Raw genomic sequence first — 21,726 nt, 5'->3', positions numbered from 1 at the left:
CTGCCTTAATCGACATCCATGTATTTGTATGCTATAATTAAGCAATAAGGCCAGAGGTGGTGTGTTATATGGCCAATATACCACGGCTAAGGGCTGTCCATATGCACGACACAACGCAGAGGCCATATACCACAAACCCTGAGGTGCCTTATCGCTATTATAAACGGGTTACCAACAGTCTGTTATAAACTGGGAGGTTTGAGCCCTGAATGCTGAAAGGCTGACAGCCGTGGTATATCATACCGTATACCACTGGTAAGACAAAACATTTATTTGAGCTGCTCTATTTACGCTGGTAGCGAGTTTATAATAGCAATAACACATCTCAGGGGTTTGTGGTATATGGCCAGTATACCTCCACGTTACGTTGTGCCTAAGAACAGCCCTTAGCTGTGGTATATTGGCCATATACCACACCCCCTCTTGCCTTATTGTTTAATTAATAATAGTTTGAACCCTGAATGCTGAATAGCTGAACGCCGTGGTATATTTAAGCAATAAGGTTCGAGGGGGTATGGTATATTGGCAATATACCACAAACCCCTGACATGCCTTATTGCTATTATAAACTGGCTACTAATGTAATTAGAGCAGTTAAAATAAATGTTTTGTCATAACTATGGTATATGGTCTGATATACCACGGCTGTCAGCCAATCAGCATTCAGGGCTCAAACCACCCAGTTTATAATTTGTAATAATAACGAAATGAATGTTGTCTTAACATACATCCTTAAAATAAACCATTAAATCATTATTTATTCATCAGGTTAGATATATTTTTTTTAACCGAAATTTGGAACTGTTTAATGACGCTGTTAAAACGCTCAGAAAGGGGTTAGGATATGATGACTGATATATGACTGCGATTTTGTTTCACAAATGCAGCTAAATGTAGGATCATATTATTATTATTCGTTGGCGACTGTAACCAAAATAGTAATACAAATAGGTGCTGTAATGTTACGTAGATGCAACTCATCTTCCAAAACAGTACGTGGCAGCAACTCTCGAGTATATTGAATAAAACATGACTACAAATTAAGAAGAAGAAGAATACGGCGGGAGTTGTTAGCATGTTTGGCAGCTAACGTTAACTACGCGTTAGATACTAGCTAGCAAAGAATAGACGTGAACCATCTCTGGAGATAGCTAATCACCGTGAGTGAGTATGGAAACACATGAACGTAGACAACCATAGCTATCTAGCTAATGCAGCCAGCATAGCACATGACGAGTAAACAGTCAAGCAAGTCAACTACAACGTTTGTTTGCGTTGAATTCAGCAAACTAGCACGGATTCTTGACATGAACCCTTAATGTGACATTAGAGAACGTTAGCCAGCCAGACAGACACAGACAGCCACCTAGCTGACAAATTGGCAGCTGTTGGATTAACGATGGAAAGTTGGAAATATCTGCTATGAGAGGTATCAGCGCATGCACATGTGTTTTAGCCAATGCTAAACAATTTCAGACTGATATGCAAACGTTAGCCTATAATAAAGATGGAAACACGACACTAGCCATGAAAACAGCTGTCATTGTAAAGCGATTTATTTTACACTAGCAACATATTTTGCTGTGTATTTGGCTTGCTAAGGAATACAATCTGATTTTTAAACTGTATTTGCAAAAGAGGAAAATGTTGGAAACAAGGAAGGACTCATGCCACAGTGTTTTATTCTACACTGTAGATGCTGTAACTATTATTAACGCTTATAAAACTCTTTCCCTCTGACAGATTCAAACATGACGGACAGGAATTTACCTGAGTGGATGTCGAAGATAGAAACTACTGAAAAAGATGCACTTAAACAGGTAATTGAAGTTGAGTAAACAGTACTCACATGTATGGTCCAAGATAGTGAACGACGAAACTGATATGGTTAGTAAGCCAGAAGTAGTTCCTGGTTCGTTAACAGATGGAAATATCACCAGCACAGTGTGTAGACAATCCCAGTAGTACAGGCCTACTGGCCTCCAAATGCCTGCCAACAGCTGTCTGAGGTTGGCTATCAAGGTGTGGTTAATTTTCAATTCAGTGAGACTCTCTAATTTGCTTATGTTTACCTATCCACCTGAGCTGTGCAGGGTCATATGCAAATAAAACCATCGCACTGTTTCTCTCAACCCATTTCAATATTCAGTATTGTTAGTGCATGTGATATTTCCTTTGACCACCATTGTTAATTAGTTATAGTTAGAACATTTTAATTAATACCGACTTGAGTTTAATTCAACCAGTTTATTGATACACCATGCGTTGTATAGAGGTCTATGAGACGAGTCCTGCATCATGCTGTCACTCTTCAACATTTGCATAGGTGATGTATGTACTGGAAATGTAAATTTCTGTACATGGAGTAAGAACACATGTGCACGATGGACAATAGTGAATGGCCTTTCATTTGCATATTTCCTTAGACACAGAGCAAACCCAATATGCCCAGTTCTGTGGAGAATGGCTCGTAATATAGTCTCTCTGTGGGGGTAATAAGTAACACTTTTGTTTTTCTCAACAGGTTCAAACAGGACTCTATAAAAGAAATGTCATAGAGGATGACCTTCCTTATCTAGAGTTCACTGGCACAGTCATATTCAGCCAGGAGAAAAATGACTGCTCTTTTCTGTCAGACGAGTTAAGGTAAATCAAGACTATCACCATTCTGAGTCTCATAGTACATTCAGTGTACATGTAATAACACAGAGATTGAGTAGTCAGTCAAGTCAGTTGTACAGTGGTAAGCAGGTAGGCCTAGCATGTGGAGTCATAGGTTTAGTGTGCTGTGGCTTTATTCACCACTTTGAGTAGTTGCTTACCTCTTTCCTCAGAATGCATCACGTCTCTGAAGGCGTATCTATAATCTGGAACTCGTTGTCGGTTCGTCTTGATTGTAAAAATGTGTTCACCGCTGTAAAATAAATGTCTGAATCCAAATTTTGGGGCAAACAACATCTCAAAAGTGTTACAACTGCATTGTACCTTAATTATAGTGGGCAATAATTGTTTTTTTACTTGGATTTTGCACCTCATTTATACATCAGTCCCTCTCTTGTTTTTTTCTTCTTCGTAGGTCTAGTCTTTCACCTGGCTCTGCTGTGGGGTTTGACATAGAATGGCCTCCTTCGTTCACCAAAGGCCAGAAGAAGAAAGTTGCCTTGGTCCAGCTGTGTGCTTCTGTGGAGAAGTGTTACCTTTTTCACCTCTCCCCCATGTCAAGTAAAGTTCACAGGGGAAATGTCTCGAACATTGACTTATCATTCTATGAATCATTTTCTGCTTATCTGATTATGTTATGCCTATAGTTTATCGGTATTTCGACACATCATAAACACGTTTAGACCTGTTCTGCAATGGTTTTCTGTATTGCATATCTCTGACTTCTTGCAGGATTTCCAACTGGCTTGAAGATATTTTTGGAGGATGAGACAATCCGAAAAGTTGGAGTAGGCATCGAAGGAGACATGTGGAAGCTACTCTCTGACTTTGATGTCAAACTGAAGAATTTTGTGGAGCTTGGAGATTTGGCAAATGGAAGAGTAAGATCACAGAATTGTACCCTCATTTTACAGCAATTACACAACTACCAATGTGTTTACTCATGGGCTAATGTATCAAACACTTCCACTTGTTGGTGTGGAACCATATAGTCAAGTCCTAAACAAAATGTCAAGTTAAAAAGGTATCGTTCCAACTACAGCAAAAATACTGGCCTTCTCGAACATTTCACCCAAAATGCATCTGCTAACATGCTATGAGGAATAGCAATAGGACTGTTTGATTGCTCTAAAGCTACTTGCAGTATTATATCCTCACTGACTAGAATTCTTTGTGATTTCCAGCTGCGATGCGGTGAGAGGTGGAGTCTGGATGGGCTCGTCAAGCACCTGTTCAAGAAGAGGCTGTTCAAACAGCAGGATGTGCGCTGTAGCAATTGGGATGACTTTGAACTCTCCCAGGAACAGAAAAGATACGCAGCTACAGATGCTTATGTGAGTGGGGGAAAACCTGTATCATATTGTGTAATTGGAAGAATAGAGAACTGGTTTTGTGGGAGAGTTGTGCGAGAGATTCTGTATTGGTTTATCAGCCATGTTTTTATTTGTTGTTGTTTTTGTCTTGCCTAGGCTGGCCTGATCATTCACAACAAACTGAATACTATGGACCCTGGTGAGTATTGTGTAGATTTCTTTGATGTGTCATACATGTGTTATGTTTCTCAAATCCCAGTTATTTTATTGGTTTCCTTCATTAAAACCCCCTAAGGTCCATGTCCACACCCCCGCGGAAATACAATTAGAAAAATGTTTAAAAAAATAATAAAATAAAAAAATCCCAATGGAAATCTGTCACTTTAAGATATCTGCGTCTCAATCCACCGGTTCCGCCTGTGTCGCTCTTCTGCATTTGTGGTGACAGGTGACTGGTGTTAGAACGATGTTTATCAGACCGTGAGACATCCTGAAAATTCTCACAAAATTGTTGGTAGCGTCTGAACGGTTTGGCCTACAAACTATTATGACCCCTCTATGAAAAGACGAGAATCTCATGAACTCTGTCTTGTGCTCTACAACCTCCACAAGTGTCAGGAGACTTGTCTGAAGTCAGTACAGCCAATCTGCCTTCTGTCTGTATTGTCCATGCTGTTTGGGTTAACCCTTTGTGCAAAGGTGATATTCTCACAAACATGTACAGTACCATTCAAAAGTTTGGACACATTATTCATTCCAAGGTTTTTCTTTATTTTTATACACATACTAAGCAGCACATGTTATAGACAGAAGCGTGCACATGGCATACCAATCCGAACTTGTCTCTTGGTATGTCCAGCCCATCCATTATCTCAGCCAATCATGGCTAGCTTGAAGGTTCCTGTCTGTTTCTCTGACTAAACAAACTAGGCTCGTAATTTAACAATTGTATTGATATCTACAGATGGTATGCACGTTTGTTATTAAGGCACAGGAAAGTTCTCATGTCCCAGAAGGCATTTCTGCAAAAAAAAATCATGTTGATAAAAATGTACGTTCAAATGCCTCTCCTGTGAATTAGTGACGCGCGACATATAACTAGTTTCCTCAAATTAGTCAGATCTTTTCTTAAATATAGGAGAGACACTACAGAACACACTTCCTTTTGTTTTATTTGGGGGGGGGGGTCTATCTGTTCCATGTAGTGAATAAGCTAATAGCAGTAAGGACCCCCCCCCCCCCCAATAATGATTTATTATAAATAGGGGTCTTAAAAGGATAGATTATCTTTGGTATGACCTTCATAAAATAATTCTGTATAGTTAGTAGACCCCCCCCTTCCCCGACTTAGACTCTGGTTGGTTAATAGCAGTATTTTTAAACAAAATATATGTCTCTTTGTGCTCCAATAAAGGAGTGAATTCTCAGTCTGGCCTCAAGGACAAGCTGTCTCAAATGGCCAATGAAATTGAGGAATTAGCTGGCAGCATCCCAGAAGAAGTCAATGACATCCAGAGGTCCAGTATACAGACATTACTATTCCAACATCAAGATTGTTGTTCACTTTTTTGTCTGATTCATAAGTACAGTACAGACAAGGTCAGAAATGTAACCAGTCTCAAATGTATTTATTTATTTTCTTTTGTCATTGTAGCGTTGCAACGCTAGTGGAGGACCTGTATGTTAGTCTCACTGCTCTGAGAGATTTGCTGTCAAAGAACAATACCTCAGCTTCTACCATAGATCCAGAACCTTTGTCTCACGACCTCCCAGAGAACAAGCCCCTCAGTCCTGACGGAACAGACACAACCAATGGAACACAGATGGATCAAGGCTCACCCAGAGAAGATGAGGACCTCAATCACTCTAACATAGATCTCTTTAAGGTTCCTGAACCCATGGAAGAGGCCAGCAAACCCATAGACTATCAAGGAGACTGCATCATGTCCCTGGATATCTCCGAGTATGAGCTTCAAATGCTGGAGAGGCAAGCTAAGCAGGAGGATCTGGAGGAGCAGTCCACTTTGGAGTTCCAGGTGAAGAGCAAATCTATTTAGCCTGATCCCAGACCTGTTTGTGCTGTAATGCTAATTTCTATGGTCATGGTCACGCCAATAACCAATAAGACGGGACTAACAGATCTGGAACCAGGCCATATCCATTTGTTTTAATGTGGAGGATTCTACATTAGAAGTCATTGTTTAGGAAACAAGCTAAGGATAGAGAGTCCTTTGTTGACCTCTGTTCATTTTGCATTATGCCACCTTCATGCAAATGTCGTAAAAGTTTGTTGGCAGCCATTTATTGTTCCACTGGTGTGGGCTAGAACAACTAATATATTTAGCCCTTATTCAATAGGGATGGAAGTTTGAACAACTGGTAGTATTTGTGTCACTGGTTTCAATAGAATGTCTTAAGTCTGCATATCATAATATGGCCGGTGTCAGTAAACGTCAGGGGGAAAAAACGTAAATCAATTGTTGCCAGCAGCACAGTTAGTCACCAACACTATGGATGACATAAAAACAGCCTAACCAGCTCGGCTATGGCGAGTAAAATGGTCAGAGTGAGCTGTTCTCTCATGTGTCTTGAAGTAGCTACCAACTCTCTGAGTTTACGAGTGCCCAGGGCGCACTCTGGCACTCCAGATTGAATTTACGAATACACCCGTAATATAAACCAGCCTTTAGTCTTAATCTTTGGTTGTTTAGTACATGCCCTCACACGTGAATCCTTAAAGTGATGGGTTTAAGAGTGTGTGAACTATGATGAATGAGTGTAGACCAGGGTTTGAGTGTGTGAACTATACTGAATGAGTGTAGACCAGGGTTTAAGAGTGTGAACTATGCTGAATGAGTGTAGACCAGGGTTTAAGAGTGTGTGAACTATACTGAATGAGTGTAGACCAGGGTTTGAGTGTGTGAACTATACTGAATGAGTGTAGACCAGGGTTTGAGTGTGTGAACTATACTGAATGAGTGTAGACCAGGGTTTAAGAGTGTGAACTATGCTGAATGAGTGTAGACCAGGGTTTAAGAGTGTGTGAACTATGCTGAATGAGTGTAGACCAGGGTTTAAGAGTGTGTGAACTATGCTGAATGAGTGTAGACCAGGGTTTAAGAGTGTGTGAACTATGCTGAATGAGTGTAGACCAGGGTTTAATAGAGTGTGAACTATGCTGAATGAGTGTAGACCAGGGGTTAAGAGTGTGTGAACTATGCTGAATGAGTGTAGACCAGGGGTTAAGAGTGTGTGAACTATACTGAATGAGTGTAGACCAGGGGTTAAGAGTGTGTGAACTATACTGAATGAGTGTAGACCAGGGTTTAAGAGTGTGTGAACTATGCTGAATGAGTGTAGACCAGGGGTTAAGAGTGTGTGAACTATACTGAATGAGTGTAGACCAGGGGTTAAGAGTGTGTGAACTATACTGAATGAGTGTCGACCAGGGTTTAAGAGTGTGTGAACTATGCTGAATGAGTGTAGACCAGGGGTTAAGAGTGTGTGAACTATGCTGCATGAGTGTCGACCAGGGTTTCCCAAACTCAGTCCTCTGGACCCCAAGTGGTGCATGTTTTAGTTTTTGACTTAGCAAAACAAGAAAACAAAAAAACATTCAAGGGCCATTTTCTCAAAAGTGAGGTTACAAGTTTATCAACTTTCAAAGCAGGATTACTTTCCTATTGTTCAACTCTAGTGTGTGATATACCATTTTCTAGCTCTGAGTCTCTACTTTTATCCAATGTGAAAAAAACACAATTTCAAATGTTGCTACATAAGATCGAGCTGAGCAGTCACATATAATAATATATTTAGCAGGTGCTTTTATCCAAAGCGACTTAGTCATGCTTGCATACATTTTACGTACGGGTGGTGCCGGGAATCAAACCCACTATCCTGCCGTTGTAAGTAGGGCTGTGGCGATACAAGTATCGCAATATTTCTTCCATAGCAACACTACAAACAAGTAGACCAAACTCTTTTGGTCCTTTAAAAACCTGCTGTATGTAAAATATTGTGTGCTATAGCTTGGGAAATAAATTGGACAGGATGACAACACAATGATGTTTGTTTCCAACGTCAGGACTGTTTTCCTAAAGAAGTTGCATCCGCTTCGTGTTTTGTTTCCTTGCCACGATACTAAGGAGTATGGTGATACTGGTGTCGTCCCGGCACAAGTTGCAAGAGCCTTGCTCTAACAATTGAGCTACAGTAGACCTCATTCATTATCTTCACCAATCACCATATTAGGTTCTTAATGCTTTGCTCTTTTCTCTTTTCTATTGAAGGAGAAAAATGCACTGGATGACTCTGCAGACCTTTTGTACGAAGTGGAGCTGGAGAGCGAGATGCTACAGGTAATAGTCTAGATGTCAGAGAGAACGATGGATTTCCCCTCTTACGATACATTATCCTTACAGATGTTATCCAAACCTCTCTCTCATCAGTCAGTATGCCCATTCTCAATAAGCCAGTTTTACACATTCAAGCACATCTGAGATGTGGATTTCTCTCATTAACCTTCTTATAGCAGGCCTGGGTCAAAATATGTCAAAAATGTGAGTTTATTAGTTTGATTTGTATAAAATATGTCAAAACCGTGAGTTTCTTAGCCTGATTTTTTTATAAAATATGTCAAACCCATGAGTTTGTTAGCTTGGTTTTTTGTTTGCCTTGTACAATTGAACCAATGAATGTATTTATGTTCTGCTTTTATTTAACTAGGTAAGTTACTGAACATATTATATTTTACAATAACTACCTGACAATAGATTAGTCCCGAAAGTACGAGCTCCAAACTAAATCAAGTACGTATTATATTTTCAAGTGTACAAAAGTATATGTGACATAAGCATTTGCCCCAGATCTGCTATTGGTTAAGAACCAGTGCCTTGTGTGATGATGTGGTTTGGGATGTTTCTCACCTCAGTGTGTGGAGGAAGTGGAGAGGTTGACTCAACAGAAACAACCCCAACCTGAGGAAATGCCCTCTGGCCCTGGCAATGAGGAGGATGACATAGAGGAGCTGGAGGAAGAAGAAGAATTTGGTACTGATGGAGCTATTTCTTAGCTGTTTTAGGTTTCAAAGATTGTTGTGGAGAAATACTAATGGACTGACTGACAAATAGACAGCCTTATTAGAATGTATTGTGTGTAAAAGGAGGATGCTCTCAGTCTACTGTGTGTTGATTGAAGTAGAGTGATGGTACATTTTAATCAAAGGAGCTAATAATAGCTATCATTTTCTGCTGTAGGCAGTGGTAAAAGTGGTGAGCCTTTACACGAATCCCATGACCTATATAGCCAGCATTATAATTAAATCATGCTCTACTCTGTTAAAAATCAATACCAACACAGAAACCTATTCAAAATCACACGTCAAGATAGATTTAAGCAATAAGGCCCAACCGGGTGTGGTATATGGCCAATATACCACGGCTAAGGACTGTTCTTACGTACGACGCAACGCGGAGTGCCTGGACACAGCCCTTAGCCGTGGCATATTGGCTATATACCACAAACTACTTATTAATCCAATTCCCTCTAGGAGTTTGGCTCGTTGCCAAAAGCAGGGTTTTAGAATAGCAGTTTAGGATTAATCTCCAGCTTTGTGTACTCGGGCAGATGTTAACCTCCAGTGTCAAATGTACTCAGGCAGATGTGAGTGTATTTCTGTGTCAGTCTATTGAGGCCTCTTTCCCGCTCTCCACATGCAGATCCATCTCTTCCAGAGCCACTCCCTGAACAAATCAAATGTCTAAAGATGTATTTTGGACATAGTCGCTTCAAGCCGTAAGTCACCCCCCCCCCCCCCCATATGTGCATATTATAATTTCTCCTTTCTGTCATTTGTTCATGAAAGACAAATCCCCTCTGTTTCAGAGTACAATGGAAAGTAATTCACTCTGTTCTGAAGGAGAGGCGAGATAACCTTGTTGTCATGGCAACAGGTAAGTTCCACCCCCCCCCCCCCCCACTCGCCATCGTGTTAAGTTAATTATGATTGACTAAGGCATCACGGTAATATGAGCATCCATATGGATGGCATCGTATAGTTCCAATAATAAAGTTTAGTTCGTAAATGAATATTCCCCGACGATGTACATAAAAAATAAAAAATGATTGGGCTTTCATCCTTTTGTTCAAATCTGATGTATTTGCACTTATACTACCGCTATTGCACTGCCACCTAGTGGATGGTTTCTTTATGACTCTGAAATCTCTATGCACATTCCTCAATGCACATGATTTAATCAGACCTGTATGACAAGTAGTGTAAGTTAGTTCTGCTGCGGGATATTCAAGGGTACTGCAAATACATTTGTAGTTAGAGTCACACAAAAAACTCACAAAAGCTCTGAGGAAGGTCGTGTGGTCGATCCGTAAAGCTTAATAAAGAACAGTGTTTCTTAGTTTTAATCATTTTATTCAACTGCTACTGTGCACCTGCAAAAAAGATAGCTCAGATGTGCGAGTGCCTTTTTGAATTATAGTTACAGATGACAACATCCTTTAATTGGTATGTGACAGAAACAGGCTGAATGAGTATAGTCACGAACCGGCTCGTAACAGAAAGGGAGACAACGCAGAGATCAAGGGATAACAAAAAAATATATTTCTTAACTAAAGTAAACTATATTTGAATTAACAATGGTGTGTAGTTGCGTGCAAAGATGGTAATAATATGGAGCCAAAATAAACAAACCACAAAATGCCACAACCAAACCAACATACATTGTGTTTGCATGGAGAGAGTCTCCTCAATGAATGGGGGGGAAAGGTGTATTTATCCCCGGGACACACCTGGGCTTGGGTGTGTTTCGCTGACGACCCTCCCGGCTCCGCCTACCAACTTCATATTAAGGAAAACAAAGGCAAAGAGAAATACATTCTGTAGACAGAGTGGGAGGGTCATCACAATATAGTTAAGGAAAATATGCTATCACTTATTCAACTAACCATTTTCTGTAATGGAACATCTTGGGTTAGTAGGTGAGATATGCAACGTGATGTAAAATCAATGAGGATGTCAGCCATTGGTATTCTACTAGCTAAACTGAAGTCTATGTCTATGTCTCCCTGAAGGGTATGGGAAAAGCCTGTGCTTCCAGTTTCCCCCAGTGTACTGTGTTGGCGTCAGCATTGTTATCTGTCCTCTCATCGCTCTCATGGAGGACCAAGTGCTCCAGCTCGAGTGAGTAGCAACATTTTAGCACCAGTAACCTTCTAAAAATACCATACCTACCAATGTCATCTTCTACTTTTAACATATTTTGATTGTCATACGCCATTAATAGAAATAATCACATGAGTTTGATTGCTTGTTTTTCCCCATATATATTGAATAATGTGAAAATGACATGTTTTTGCAGGAATATAAGTATCTGGTAAGCATTAGAGCTCATCAATGTTGATATTCTTCTGAGTGAAACAACATGTTGTTTTGGTTTATAGGTGACACCTAGTCAGCCAGGGGTTGCGTTCAGCAGAACATAATGTTGTGCAACGTGCAGATAGAAAAACAGCATGTAGAACAAACACCCCTCTAACATGTAGAATAAGGAACCATGTTGGCTCTGTTCATGATATTTCTATCTGCAACGTTCCACAAGCTGAACCCTTTCCAGGTGGGATCATGGTGATGTTCCCCTGCAACAACGTAACATTTTCTATTTATTTTCCAGAATGTCCAACATTCCAGCTTGTTTTCTTGGCTCTGCTCAGACCAAAAATGTTTTAGCCGGCTTGAAACAGTAAGCTCCTTTTCAAAAAAAAAAAAATCATGTGATATGTGCCTAAAGGGACGTTTACTTGCACCCTCTCCTCTGTTCTGTCATGATGTGTAATATACTCATTTACACTTTTTACAGTCAAGGGGCATTGTAGCCTGAGTGCTGGTCTGTTTGTGCTATCATGTCAACTCCTTGTCATGCCAGTGACAATGAGCAATGAAGTTGGCCAGAGCAAACAGATCTGGGACCAGGCTACCAATGTCATAAGTCAGCTCCCAGGCACACAATGTACCGAGTTTACTAGCTGTATGGACTGTAAAATTGATCAATTAAAGTGGCAATATGTAACTTCTTGGGTGACTCAAATTCACATAGAAATGTAATTTATAGATCTATCATTCTACTTGAAAGCAAATGTAAGAGGTAGATATGTTCTAGGTGCACTATTTCTATGCTTCCAGTTCTTAAGTTTTGTTTTTGCCTCTTTTTGTACACCAGCTGAAACAACCATATGTTTGGTTATTAAATATATTTCAGTGGTTTGGACGGTACAATGATAGTATAGACTATCTTATTTTGTCACAAACTGAAATGAGGCAAACTTAGTTTTAGCAACCAGGAAATAGCGGTGTGATTTCTGCATAGTGTTACTTTAAGACTAAACAACATCTAGCAGGACTGGGGAACTGGAAAGCCTGAGTTTTGCACCCCTGTTATAAGTAAAGCCTGCTTATGTACCAACTAGGCAGAAAATAACATGACCTTATTCTGTCTTTAGGGGGCAATACAGAGTTGTATACATGACCCCAGAATACTGCTCAGGCAATGTATCTCTACTCGAACAGCTCGATAGAAGTATAGGTGAGTGAACTCTAGGTCCCAATTCATGACTTTCTCCATATACATTTACACAGATATATCCCATTGTCTTTTTATACATTTAACAGTGAGAATATAGTTGGTGTAGGAACTGTTTCCCAAAAACATCTTTAGAACAAAGATTATCTTAAGTTCATTGGTAGGCAATGGACAAACAATAATTTAACTCTAAAGATGATCTTTGTTTTGGGGAAAAATAACTATTTTGGGCTGAGTTATCTCTGCATTCTGCTGTGCTTGTCCTGCAGGAATCTCTTTGATAGCGGTGGATGAGGCTCATTGTATCTCTGAGTGGGGCCATGACTTCAGAGGTGCATACAGGAGTCTGGGAAACCTGAAGAGAAGTCTACCTAACGTAAGAATATTAGTCTCTCATTGCATACATCATTTGGTGATGCCAAAGAAAAATGTCCATCCTGAATGGACAATAAAGTTTTATTCTATTCTATCAGACCGCCATCATCTTAAACAATATATTATCAATTAGATCCTCCGTCATAATTCTTATGTAGTCATGTCATAATGAGAACATAACAGATGTTGCATAACAGGTCAGCTACATAATTCTATGTATCATGGACAGTTGGCAAACGCTGACATCCTTCTTATGTGCAGGACTTACGATGGTGTCCAGTGAAGTTTTACCAGGATTGTGAATGACTGTGTTGCGTGTTCAGTTTCCCATTGACTGTGTTCCATGTTCAGGTTCCCATTGACTGTGTTCCGTGTTCAGGTTCCCATTGACTGTGTTGCGTGTTCAGGTTCCCATTGACTGTGTTGCATGTTCAGGTTCCCATTGACTGTGTTGCGTGTTCAGTTTCCCATTGACTGTGTTGCATGTTCAGGTTTCCATTGACTGTGTTGCGTGTTCAGGTTCCCATTGACTGTGTTCCGTGTTCAGGTTCCCATTGACTGTGTTCCGTGTTCAGGTTCCCATTGACTGTGTTCCGTGTTCAGGTTCCCATTGACTGTGTTCTGTGTTCAGGTTCCCATTGACTGTGTTCCGTGTTCAGGTTCCCATTGACTGTGTTCCGTGTTCAGGTTCCCATTGACTGTGTTCCGTGTTCAGGTTCCCATCGTGGCGCTGACTGCCACTGCAAGCCCATCCATCAGGGAGGACATAGTGAAGAGTCTGAACCTGGAGCAACCCATCGTCACCTGCACCTCCTTCGACCGGCCCAACCTCTACCTGGACGTCAAGCGCAAGTCTGGGGGCGTGTTTCAGGACCTGAATGGCTTCCTGAAGAAGACCACTCGGTAGGCCTATATATTAATTGCTTATAGGTCAACATATACAGTGCCTTGCGAAAGTATTCGGCCCCCTTGAACTTTGCGACCTTTTGCCACATTTCAGGCTTCAAACATAAAGATATAAAACTGTATTTTTTTGTGAAGAATCAACAACAAGTGGGACACAATCATGAAGTGGAACGACATTTATTGGATATTTCAAACTTTTTTAACAAATCAAAAACTGAAAAATTGGGCGTGCAAAATGATTCAGCCCCCTTCAGTTAATACTTTGTAGCGCCACCTTTTGCTGCGATTACAGCTGTAAGTCGCTTGGGGTATGTCTCTATCAGTTTTGCACATTGAGAGACTGAAATTTTTTCCCATTCCTCCTTGCAAAACAGCTCGAGCTCAGTGAGGTTGGATGGAGAGCATTTGTGAACAGCAGTTGTCAGTTTTTTCCACAGATTCTCGATTGGATTCAGGTCTGGACTTTGACTTGGCCATTCTAACACCTGGATATGTTTATTTTTGAACCATTCCAATGTAGATGTTGCTTTATGTTTTGGATCATTGTCTTGTTGGAAGACAAATCTCCGTCCCAGTCTCAGGTCTTTTGCAGACTCCATCAGGTTTTCTTCCAGAATGGTCCTGTATTTGGTCTCCATCCATCTTCCCATCAATTTTAACCATCTTCCCTGTCCCTGCTGAAGAAAAGCAGGCCCAAACCATGATGCTGCCACCACCATATTTGACAGTGGGGATGGTGTGTTCAGGGTGATGAGCTGCATCTCTGATCAGTCTTCTCCTTGTATGAGCTGAAAGATTAGAGGGACGGCCAGGTCTTGGTAGATTTGCAGTGGTCTGATACTCCTTCCATTTCAACATTATCGCTTGCACAGTGCTCCCTCGGATGTTTAAAGCTTGGGAAATCTTTTTGTATCCAAATCCGTCTTTAAACTTCTTCACAACGGTATCTCGGACCTGCCTGGTGTGTTCCTTGTTCTTCATGATGCTCTCTGCGCTTTTAACGGACCTCTGAGACTATCACAGTGCAGGTGCATTTATACGGAGACTTGATTACACACAGGTGGATTGTATTTATCATCATTAGTCATTTAGGTCAACATTGGATCATTCAGAGATCCTCACTGAACTTCTGGAGAGAGTTTGCTGCACTGAAAGTAAAGGGGCTGAATAATTTTGCACGCCCAATTTTTCAGTTTTTGATTTGTTAAAAAAGTTTGAAATATCCAATAAATGTCGTTCCACTTCATGATTGTGTCCCACTTGTTGTTGATTCTTCACAAAAAAATACAGTTTTATATCTTTATGTTTGAAGCCTGAAATGTGGCAAAAGGTCGCAAAGTTCAAGGGGGCCGAATACTTTCGCAAGGCACTGTATTTAGGTCCATATACTGAATGAAGGTTAATAAAATATTTCAGTAGACCTAGTTATATGATGTTGGTTTTTAATACAGTATATGTCATGTATAAATGCTTTTGGGAATATTGGTGAATATGGAGCCAGCTTTTATCATAGTAATGATATTAATATCCATGTTTTATTTGTATAGGAAAAGATGACATCGAATGTCTTTGAGCAGATGCAGGATATAAAAATGTATTCGGTAGATGATACTCGGCACAATCCTCCCACAACGCTTCGACCAGTTAGATCAAAATTGCTTTTTTTTTTGTGTCTCATTTGCTGTCGGCTATTTCAGGGGGGATTATGAGTTTGAAGGGTCCTCTATTGTGTACTGCCCCTCGAGGAAAGAGGCTGAGCGTGTGACCTCCACCCTGACCTCGCTGGGTGTCACGTGTGGTGTATACCATGCTGGTCTGGGCATCAAGCAGAGGAGGGAGACCCAGCATCGCTTCATGAGGGACGAAATCCAGGTGTGCTTTTAAATCTTTAAGAAACAAAATATATTTAAAATGAAATCCAGGTGGGTTAGATTTATTGCTATACTGTGTAGAGATTGATAGTAGCAAAATATATTCCACATTTAGTTTAATTAGTCTCTTCTTTCCAAATATAAATCAGTTTGTGGTTCTTTGCAAATTCTATACAGGCACGAAAACACATTAAAACATTGTCCACCTCTGTATGCAAGCATACTTATATGTTTTTGTTAATTGTTTTCAGTGTATTGTGGCTACAGTTGCTTTTGGAATGGGGATCAATAAGGCCGACATCAGGAAGGTGATCCATTATGGAGCCCCTAAGGAGATGGAATCTTACTACCAGGAGATTGGACGTGCTGGGAGAGACGGACTTCCAAGTGCCTGCCACGTCCTGTGGGCACCAGCAGATCTAAAATTAAACAGGTCACTCTTTTTTGTGATTATGTTATGAGAATGTAAAAATATATATATATATATAAGTTCATAAATGGTAGACAAGACAGTTATAATAAATAAATAATACTGTCTTGGCATGAAGCCTTCAGAGTTCAGATTAGTGAAACCCAGACCTGAACTGAGTCTTTTGTTGTTGTTCTATACAGGTTTCTCATCAACCAGGTAGCAAACAACAAATTCCGGGGCTACAAGCTCAAAATGATGGGCAAAATGGACTTGTATCTCAACTCATCCAAGTGCAGAAGGAAGTAAGTCTTGTTCCTGCTCAGTCTTGTTCCTGCTCAGTCTTGTTCCTGCTCAGTCTTGTTCCTGCTCAGTCTTGTTCCTGCTCAGTCTTGTTCCTGCTCAGTCTTGTTCCGTAATGAGTGACACATGTTTTAGGTACATATAGTATATTGTGTCAATAGCTACCTGTATTCAAAGTATTGCTTCACATTTCATTTCTCTTTAGGCTGATCCTCTCCCACTTTGAAGACAAACAGCTTCGAAAGGTGACCTCGGGCATCATGGGAACTGACCAGTGCTGTGACAACTGCCGATCTGGGTGGGTGTTTTGTTCTATTCTGTTCTATGTAAAATAACATCCACGTGTTATTTTAGCTTCACATGACATGCACTGTCTACTGTGTTCTGTTTCCACCATCTTTGGGTTCTTTTAGACCAGGGCTGCCCAATCCTTTTCCTGGAGATCTACTGTCCTGTAGGTTTTCACTCCAACCCTCTTCCTGGAGATCTATTGTCCTGTAGGTTTTCACTCCAACCCTCTTCCTGGAGATCTACTGTCCTGTAGGTTTTCACTCCAACCCTCTTCCTGGAGATCTACTGTCCTGTAGGTTTTCACTCCAACCCTCTTCCTGGAGATCTACTGTCCTGTGGGTTTTCACTCCAACCCTCTTCCCGGAGATCTACTGTCCTGTAGGTTTTCACTCCAACCCTCTTCCTGGAGATCTACTGTCCTGTGGGTTTTCACTCCAACCCTCTTCCCGGAGATCTACTGTCCTGTGGGTTTTCACTCCAACCCTCTTCCTGGAGATCTACTGTCCTGTAGGTTTTCACTCCAACCCTAATTTATCACACCTGATTCTACTAATTAGCTGCTCAACAAGACCTTAACTAGCTGAATCAGATATGCTAAATTGGGGTTGGACTGAACCTACAGGACAGTAGATCTCCAGGAAAAGGGTTGGGCAGCCCTGTTTAAGATCATCCATTGGGAATGTGTTGTGTTTTCAGGGCGGTGAACAGAGTCGGTGTAAATGACGCAGTGGACGGTGGGCGTCAGGATTACGGTGTGTTGGCATTCCAGCTGATGGGAGCCGTCAGTGCTATGGGGGAGCGATTCGGCTCCTCAGCCCCCATCCTGTTCCTCCGTGGATCAGTGAGTTTGAGAGTTTTGGGCTGGGTCATGTTCATTAGGGCATACTGGAACAAAACAGAAAAATGAAAAGTATTGTGTCCAGGTTGTCCCACTCTGTTTCCGTTAGTCTACTAGGTGCCTAATGAACTTGACCTTGTTCTTCTTCTTCCAGTACTCTCAAAGGGTTCCTGAGAAGTACCGGTGCCACCCTCTGTTTGGAGCTGGGAAGAGTGTCTCTGAGCTCTGCTGGAAAGCCCTGGCACGGGAGCTGGTGATTGAGGAATACCTGAAGGAAGCCACCGGCACTAGCAAGTTCTGTGTCCTCTGTAAAATCACCCCCAAGGTACGACATAACATATCACAACAACACAACATATATCACAACCATAATATATTACAACATAACACTACATACAGTGCATTCGGAAAGTATTCAGACCCCTTCCCCTTTTCCATATTTTGTTACATTACAGCCTTATTCTAAAATGGATTAAAACATATTTTTCTCTCAATCTACACACAATACCCCATTTTGACAGTGAAAACAGGTTTTTAGACATTTTTGCAAATAAAAAACAGATACCTTATTTACGTGACTGATGACCCTTTGCTATGAGACTCGAAATTGAGCTCAGGTGCATCCTGTTTCCATTGATCATCCTTGAGATGTTTCTACAACTTGATTGGAGTCCAGCTGTGGTAAATTCAATTGATTGGACATGATTTGGAAAGGCACACACCTGTCTTTATAAAGTTCCCACAGTTGACAGTGCATGTCAGAGCAAAAACCAAGCCGTGAGGTCGAAGGAATTGTCCGTAGAGCTCTGAGACAGGATTGTATCGAGGCACAAATCTGGGGAAGGGTACCAAAAAAGGTCTACAACATTGAAGGTCCCCAAGAACACAGTGGCCTCCATATTTTTTTAAATAGAATAAGTTTGGAACCACCAAGACTCTTCCTAGAGCTGACAGCCCTGCCAAACTGAGCAATCGGGGGAGAAGGGCCTTGGTCAGGGAGGTGACCAAGAACCCGATGGTCACTCTAACAGAGCTCTAGAGGTCCTCTGTGATGGGAGAACCTTCCAGAAGGGCAACCATCTCTGCAGCATTCCACCAATCAGGCCTTTATGGAAGAGAGGCCAGACGGCAGCCACTCCTCAGTAAAAGGCACATGACAGCCCGCTTGGAGTTTGCTAAAAGGCACCAAAGGAAAGCAAGATTGAACTCTTTGGCCTGACTGCCAAGCGTCACATCTGGAGGAAACCTGGCACCATCTCTATGGTGAAGCATGGTGGTGGCAGCATCATACTGTGGGGATGTTTTTCAGCGGCAGGGACTGGGAGACTAGTCAGGATCGAGGGAAAGAATGGAGTAAAGTACAGAGATCCTTGATGAAAACCTGCTCAGGATCTCGGACTGGGGCCATGGTTCACCTTCCACCAGGACAATGACCCTAAGCACACAGCCAAGACAACGCAGGAGTGGCTTTGGGACAAGTCTCTGAATGTTCTTGAGTGGCCCAGCCAGAGCCCGGACTTGAATCCGATCGAACATCTCTGGAGAGACCTGAAAATAGCTGGGTAGTGACGCTCCCCATCCAACCTGACAGAGCTTGAGAGGATCTGCAGAGAGGAATGGGACAAACTCCCCAGATACAGGTGTGCCAAGGTTGTAGCGTCAAACACAAGAAGACTCGAGGCTGTAATCGCTGCCAAAGATGCTTCAACAAAGTACTGAGTAAAGGGTCTGAATACTTAAGTAAACTTGACATTTCAGCTTTTGCTTTGTCATTATGGGGTATTGTGTTCAGATTGGGGGGGGGGGGGGGGGGGGAACAAATTTAATACATTTTAGAATAATGTGGAAAAAGTCAAGGGGTCTGAAAACCACAACATAACACAACAGTATATTCTATACTACTGTCTCAGGACCGTTTCTCAGACTGGAATCAGTTATTTTGGATAACTGGTGGTAGTGTAAATATTATGTCTGACAGTTTGTTTTGTCTTTAAATCAACAATTGTCAATGTGTTTATGGCTGAAACATATTTCTAAGCATACTGCTTATAGAAATCAGGTGTAGTAAGCATGTTGGCTGTTCCTGAGGCGACCACTAGGCAACCACTAGGCGACCACTTACTACAGCTTTCTCTATTATGTGTATTATTCAGGGATGGGTTCAATTCCATTTCAATATATCATTCTTATTCAAAGGGGAGGTGGTGGCTGAGCCGAGCCCTGGATGAGAAACAGAGAACCCTCCTGCTCCAGTCGAGTGACCCTGACCTCAACACCTGGTCTGCACTAAGGTATACACTACGTAGTACACTACCACATTCTACTGCTACTTAGTGTGCACACTCATTAGGGAGAGAATACACTCAATAGGGAGAGAATACACTCATTAGGGAGAGAATACACTCATTAGGGAGAGAACACACTCATTAGAGAGAGAACACACTCATTAGGGAGAGGGAGAGAACACACTCATTAGGGAGAGAACACACTCATTAGAGAGAGAGGGAGAGAACACTCATTAGGGAGAGAACACACTCATTAGAGAGAGAGGGAGAGAACACACTCATTAGGGAGAGAACACACTCATTAGGGAGAGAACACACTCATTAGGGAGAGAACACACTCATTAGAGAGAGAGGGAGAGAACACACTCATTAGGGAGAGAGGGAGAGAACACACTCATTAGGGAGAGAGGGAGAGAACACACTCATTAGGGAGAGAGGGAGAGGACACACTCATTAGGGAGAGAACATACTCATTAGAGAGAGAACACACTCATTAGAGAGAGGGAGAGAACACACTCATTAGAGAGAGAACAGACTCATTAGAGAGAGAACACACTCATTAGGGAGAGAGGGAGAGAACACACTCATTAGGGAGAGAACACACTCATTAGGGAGAGAACACACTCATTAGGGAGAGAACACACTCATTAGGGAGAGAACACACTCATTAGGGAGAGAACACACTCATTAGAGAGATAACACACTCATTAGAGAGAGAACACACTCATTCGAGAGAGAACACACTCATTAGAGAGAGAACACACTCATTAGAGAGAGAACACACTCATTAGGGAGAGAACACACTCATTAGAGAGAGAACACACTCATTGGGGAGAGAACACACTCATTAGGGAGAGAACACACTCATTAGGGAGAGAACACACTCATTAGGGAGAGAACACACTCATTAGGGAGAGAACACACTCATTAGGGAGAGAACACACTCATTAGAGAGATAACACACTCATTAGAGAGAGAACACACTCATTCGAGAGAGAACACACTCATTAGAGAGAGAACACACTCATTAGAGAGAGAACACACTCATTAGGGAGAGAACACACTCATTAGAGAGAGAACACACTCATTGGGGAGAGAACACACTCATTAGGGAGAGAACACACTCATTAGGGAGAGAACACACTCATTAGGGAGAGAACACACTCATTAGGGAGAGAACACACTCATTAGGGAGAGAACACACTCATTAGAGAGAGAGGGAGAGAACACACTCATTAGAGAGAGGGGGAGAGAACACACTCATTAGAGAGCGAGGGAGAGAACACAAATGCCTTTCCATCAGGATGGCTTCGAGAGGCTCATCTGGGTCGTGTTCATTAGGGCACATCGTAGTGAAACATTTTGCAAGACAACCAAAATGAGCATTCCTTATTGGACAAACGAACTCAGTTTCAGACAGTTTTCTTAAAATGTGTGCATTGTGAACATAACATCCTCTTAGAGGAACGCCAATACCACCGTCCTCTTTCATGTTGCCAAAACGATCTATGACTCTAACATAAAGTAGTTTACATTATTTTAGTTTGTTGTCCTAGGCCTAACTTACTTTCATGTGCAACGATGAGCCAGCTAGTTAACATTGGCCTACCATATCTAGCTACATATGCACAGTGTGATTTTTATGGTTGGGATCAGAATCGCCGGTACACCGAGTCCAAATCCCTATCTCCGTCCACGGCTAATTTAGGAGAGCCACCGGAGGACGTTTGTTACATTTCAATGACGTTTTGGTTTTGATGTAATGTGATTGGTGTATTGCCAATTCCAAACTGGTTTCCCTTCACACTTTTTCATTGTCACTCAGTTTAGCTCAACGCTTTTATTTAAAAAATGATCAAGGGGAGCCAAATTCTTGCTGAATT

At 41.5% G+C, this 21,726-nt stretch overlaps 2 protein-coding genes across 6 annotated transcripts in view; one reads left to right on the top strand and one right to left on the bottom strand.

Moving 5' to 3' along the window:
- Positions 1-2,006, bottom strand: part of tex15 (testis expressed 15, meiosis and synapsis associated) — a 44,674-nt gene extending 42,668 nt beyond the window's left edge. The window contains exon 1 of the mRNA XM_090233704.1: positions 1,850-2,006. The gene's annotated coding sequence lies outside the window, so the exon portion shown is untranslated. The remainder of the gene's footprint in view (positions 1-1,849) is intronic.
- Positions 829-21,726, top strand: part of wrn (WRN RecQ like helicase) — a 37,309-nt gene continuing 16,411 nt past the window's right edge. For 2 of the 5 annotated variants that reach the window (XR_016495862.1, XM_036976764.2), the window contains exons 1-25: positions 829-1,429; positions 1,744-1,820; positions 2,525-2,646; positions 3,077-3,222; positions 3,394-3,542; positions 3,846-3,995; positions 4,131-4,173; positions 5,389-5,491; positions 5,629-6,010; positions 8,264-8,332; positions 8,905-9,022; positions 9,692-9,767; positions 9,858-9,925; positions 11,061-11,169; positions 11,660-11,728; positions 12,486-12,568; positions 12,835-12,941; positions 13,656-13,843; positions 15,544-15,718; positions 15,969-16,150; positions 16,330-16,431; positions 16,635-16,727; positions 17,417-17,561; positions 17,713-17,883; positions 19,755-19,849. Coding sequence is in view for 3 of the 5 variants with exons in the window: in XM_036976764.2 (XP_036832659.2) it covers positions 1,423-1,429; positions 1,744-1,820; positions 2,525-2,646; positions 3,077-3,222; positions 3,394-3,542; positions 3,846-3,995; positions 4,131-4,173; positions 5,389-5,491; positions 5,629-6,010; positions 8,264-8,332; positions 8,905-9,022; positions 9,692-9,767; positions 9,858-9,925; positions 11,061-11,169; positions 11,660-11,728; positions 12,486-12,568; positions 12,835-12,941; positions 13,656-13,843; positions 15,544-15,718; positions 15,969-16,150; positions 16,330-16,431; positions 16,635-16,727; positions 17,417-17,561; positions 17,713-17,883; positions 19,755-19,849 (3,029 nt within the window). In the remaining 2 variants the exon portion in view is untranslated. The remainder of the gene's footprint in view (positions 1,430-1,743; positions 1,821-2,524; positions 2,647-3,076; positions 3,223-3,393; positions 3,543-3,845; positions 3,996-4,130; positions 4,174-5,388; positions 5,492-5,628; positions 6,011-8,263; positions 8,333-8,904; positions 9,023-9,691; positions 9,768-9,857; positions 9,926-11,060; positions 11,170-11,659; positions 11,729-12,485; positions 12,569-12,834; positions 12,942-13,655; positions 13,844-15,543; positions 15,719-15,968; positions 16,151-16,329; positions 16,432-16,634; positions 16,728-17,416; positions 17,562-17,712; positions 17,884-19,754; positions 19,850-21,726) is intronic. The other 3 variants (XM_036976765.2, XM_036976766.2, XR_016495863.1) reach the window with 3 other exon arrangements.

The sequence above is a fragment of the Oncorhynchus mykiss genome, chromosome 5 (assembly GCF_057628025.1).
Source record: "Oncorhynchus mykiss isolate SJ-2025 chromosome 5, ASM5762802v1, whole genome shotgun sequence".
NCBI lineage: Eukaryota > Metazoa > Chordata > Actinopteri > Salmoniformes > Salmonidae > Oncorhynchus > Oncorhynchus mykiss.
The sequence above is the reverse complement of the archived record's forward strand: the minus strand, read 5'-3'. Positions and strand labels throughout refer to the sequence as shown.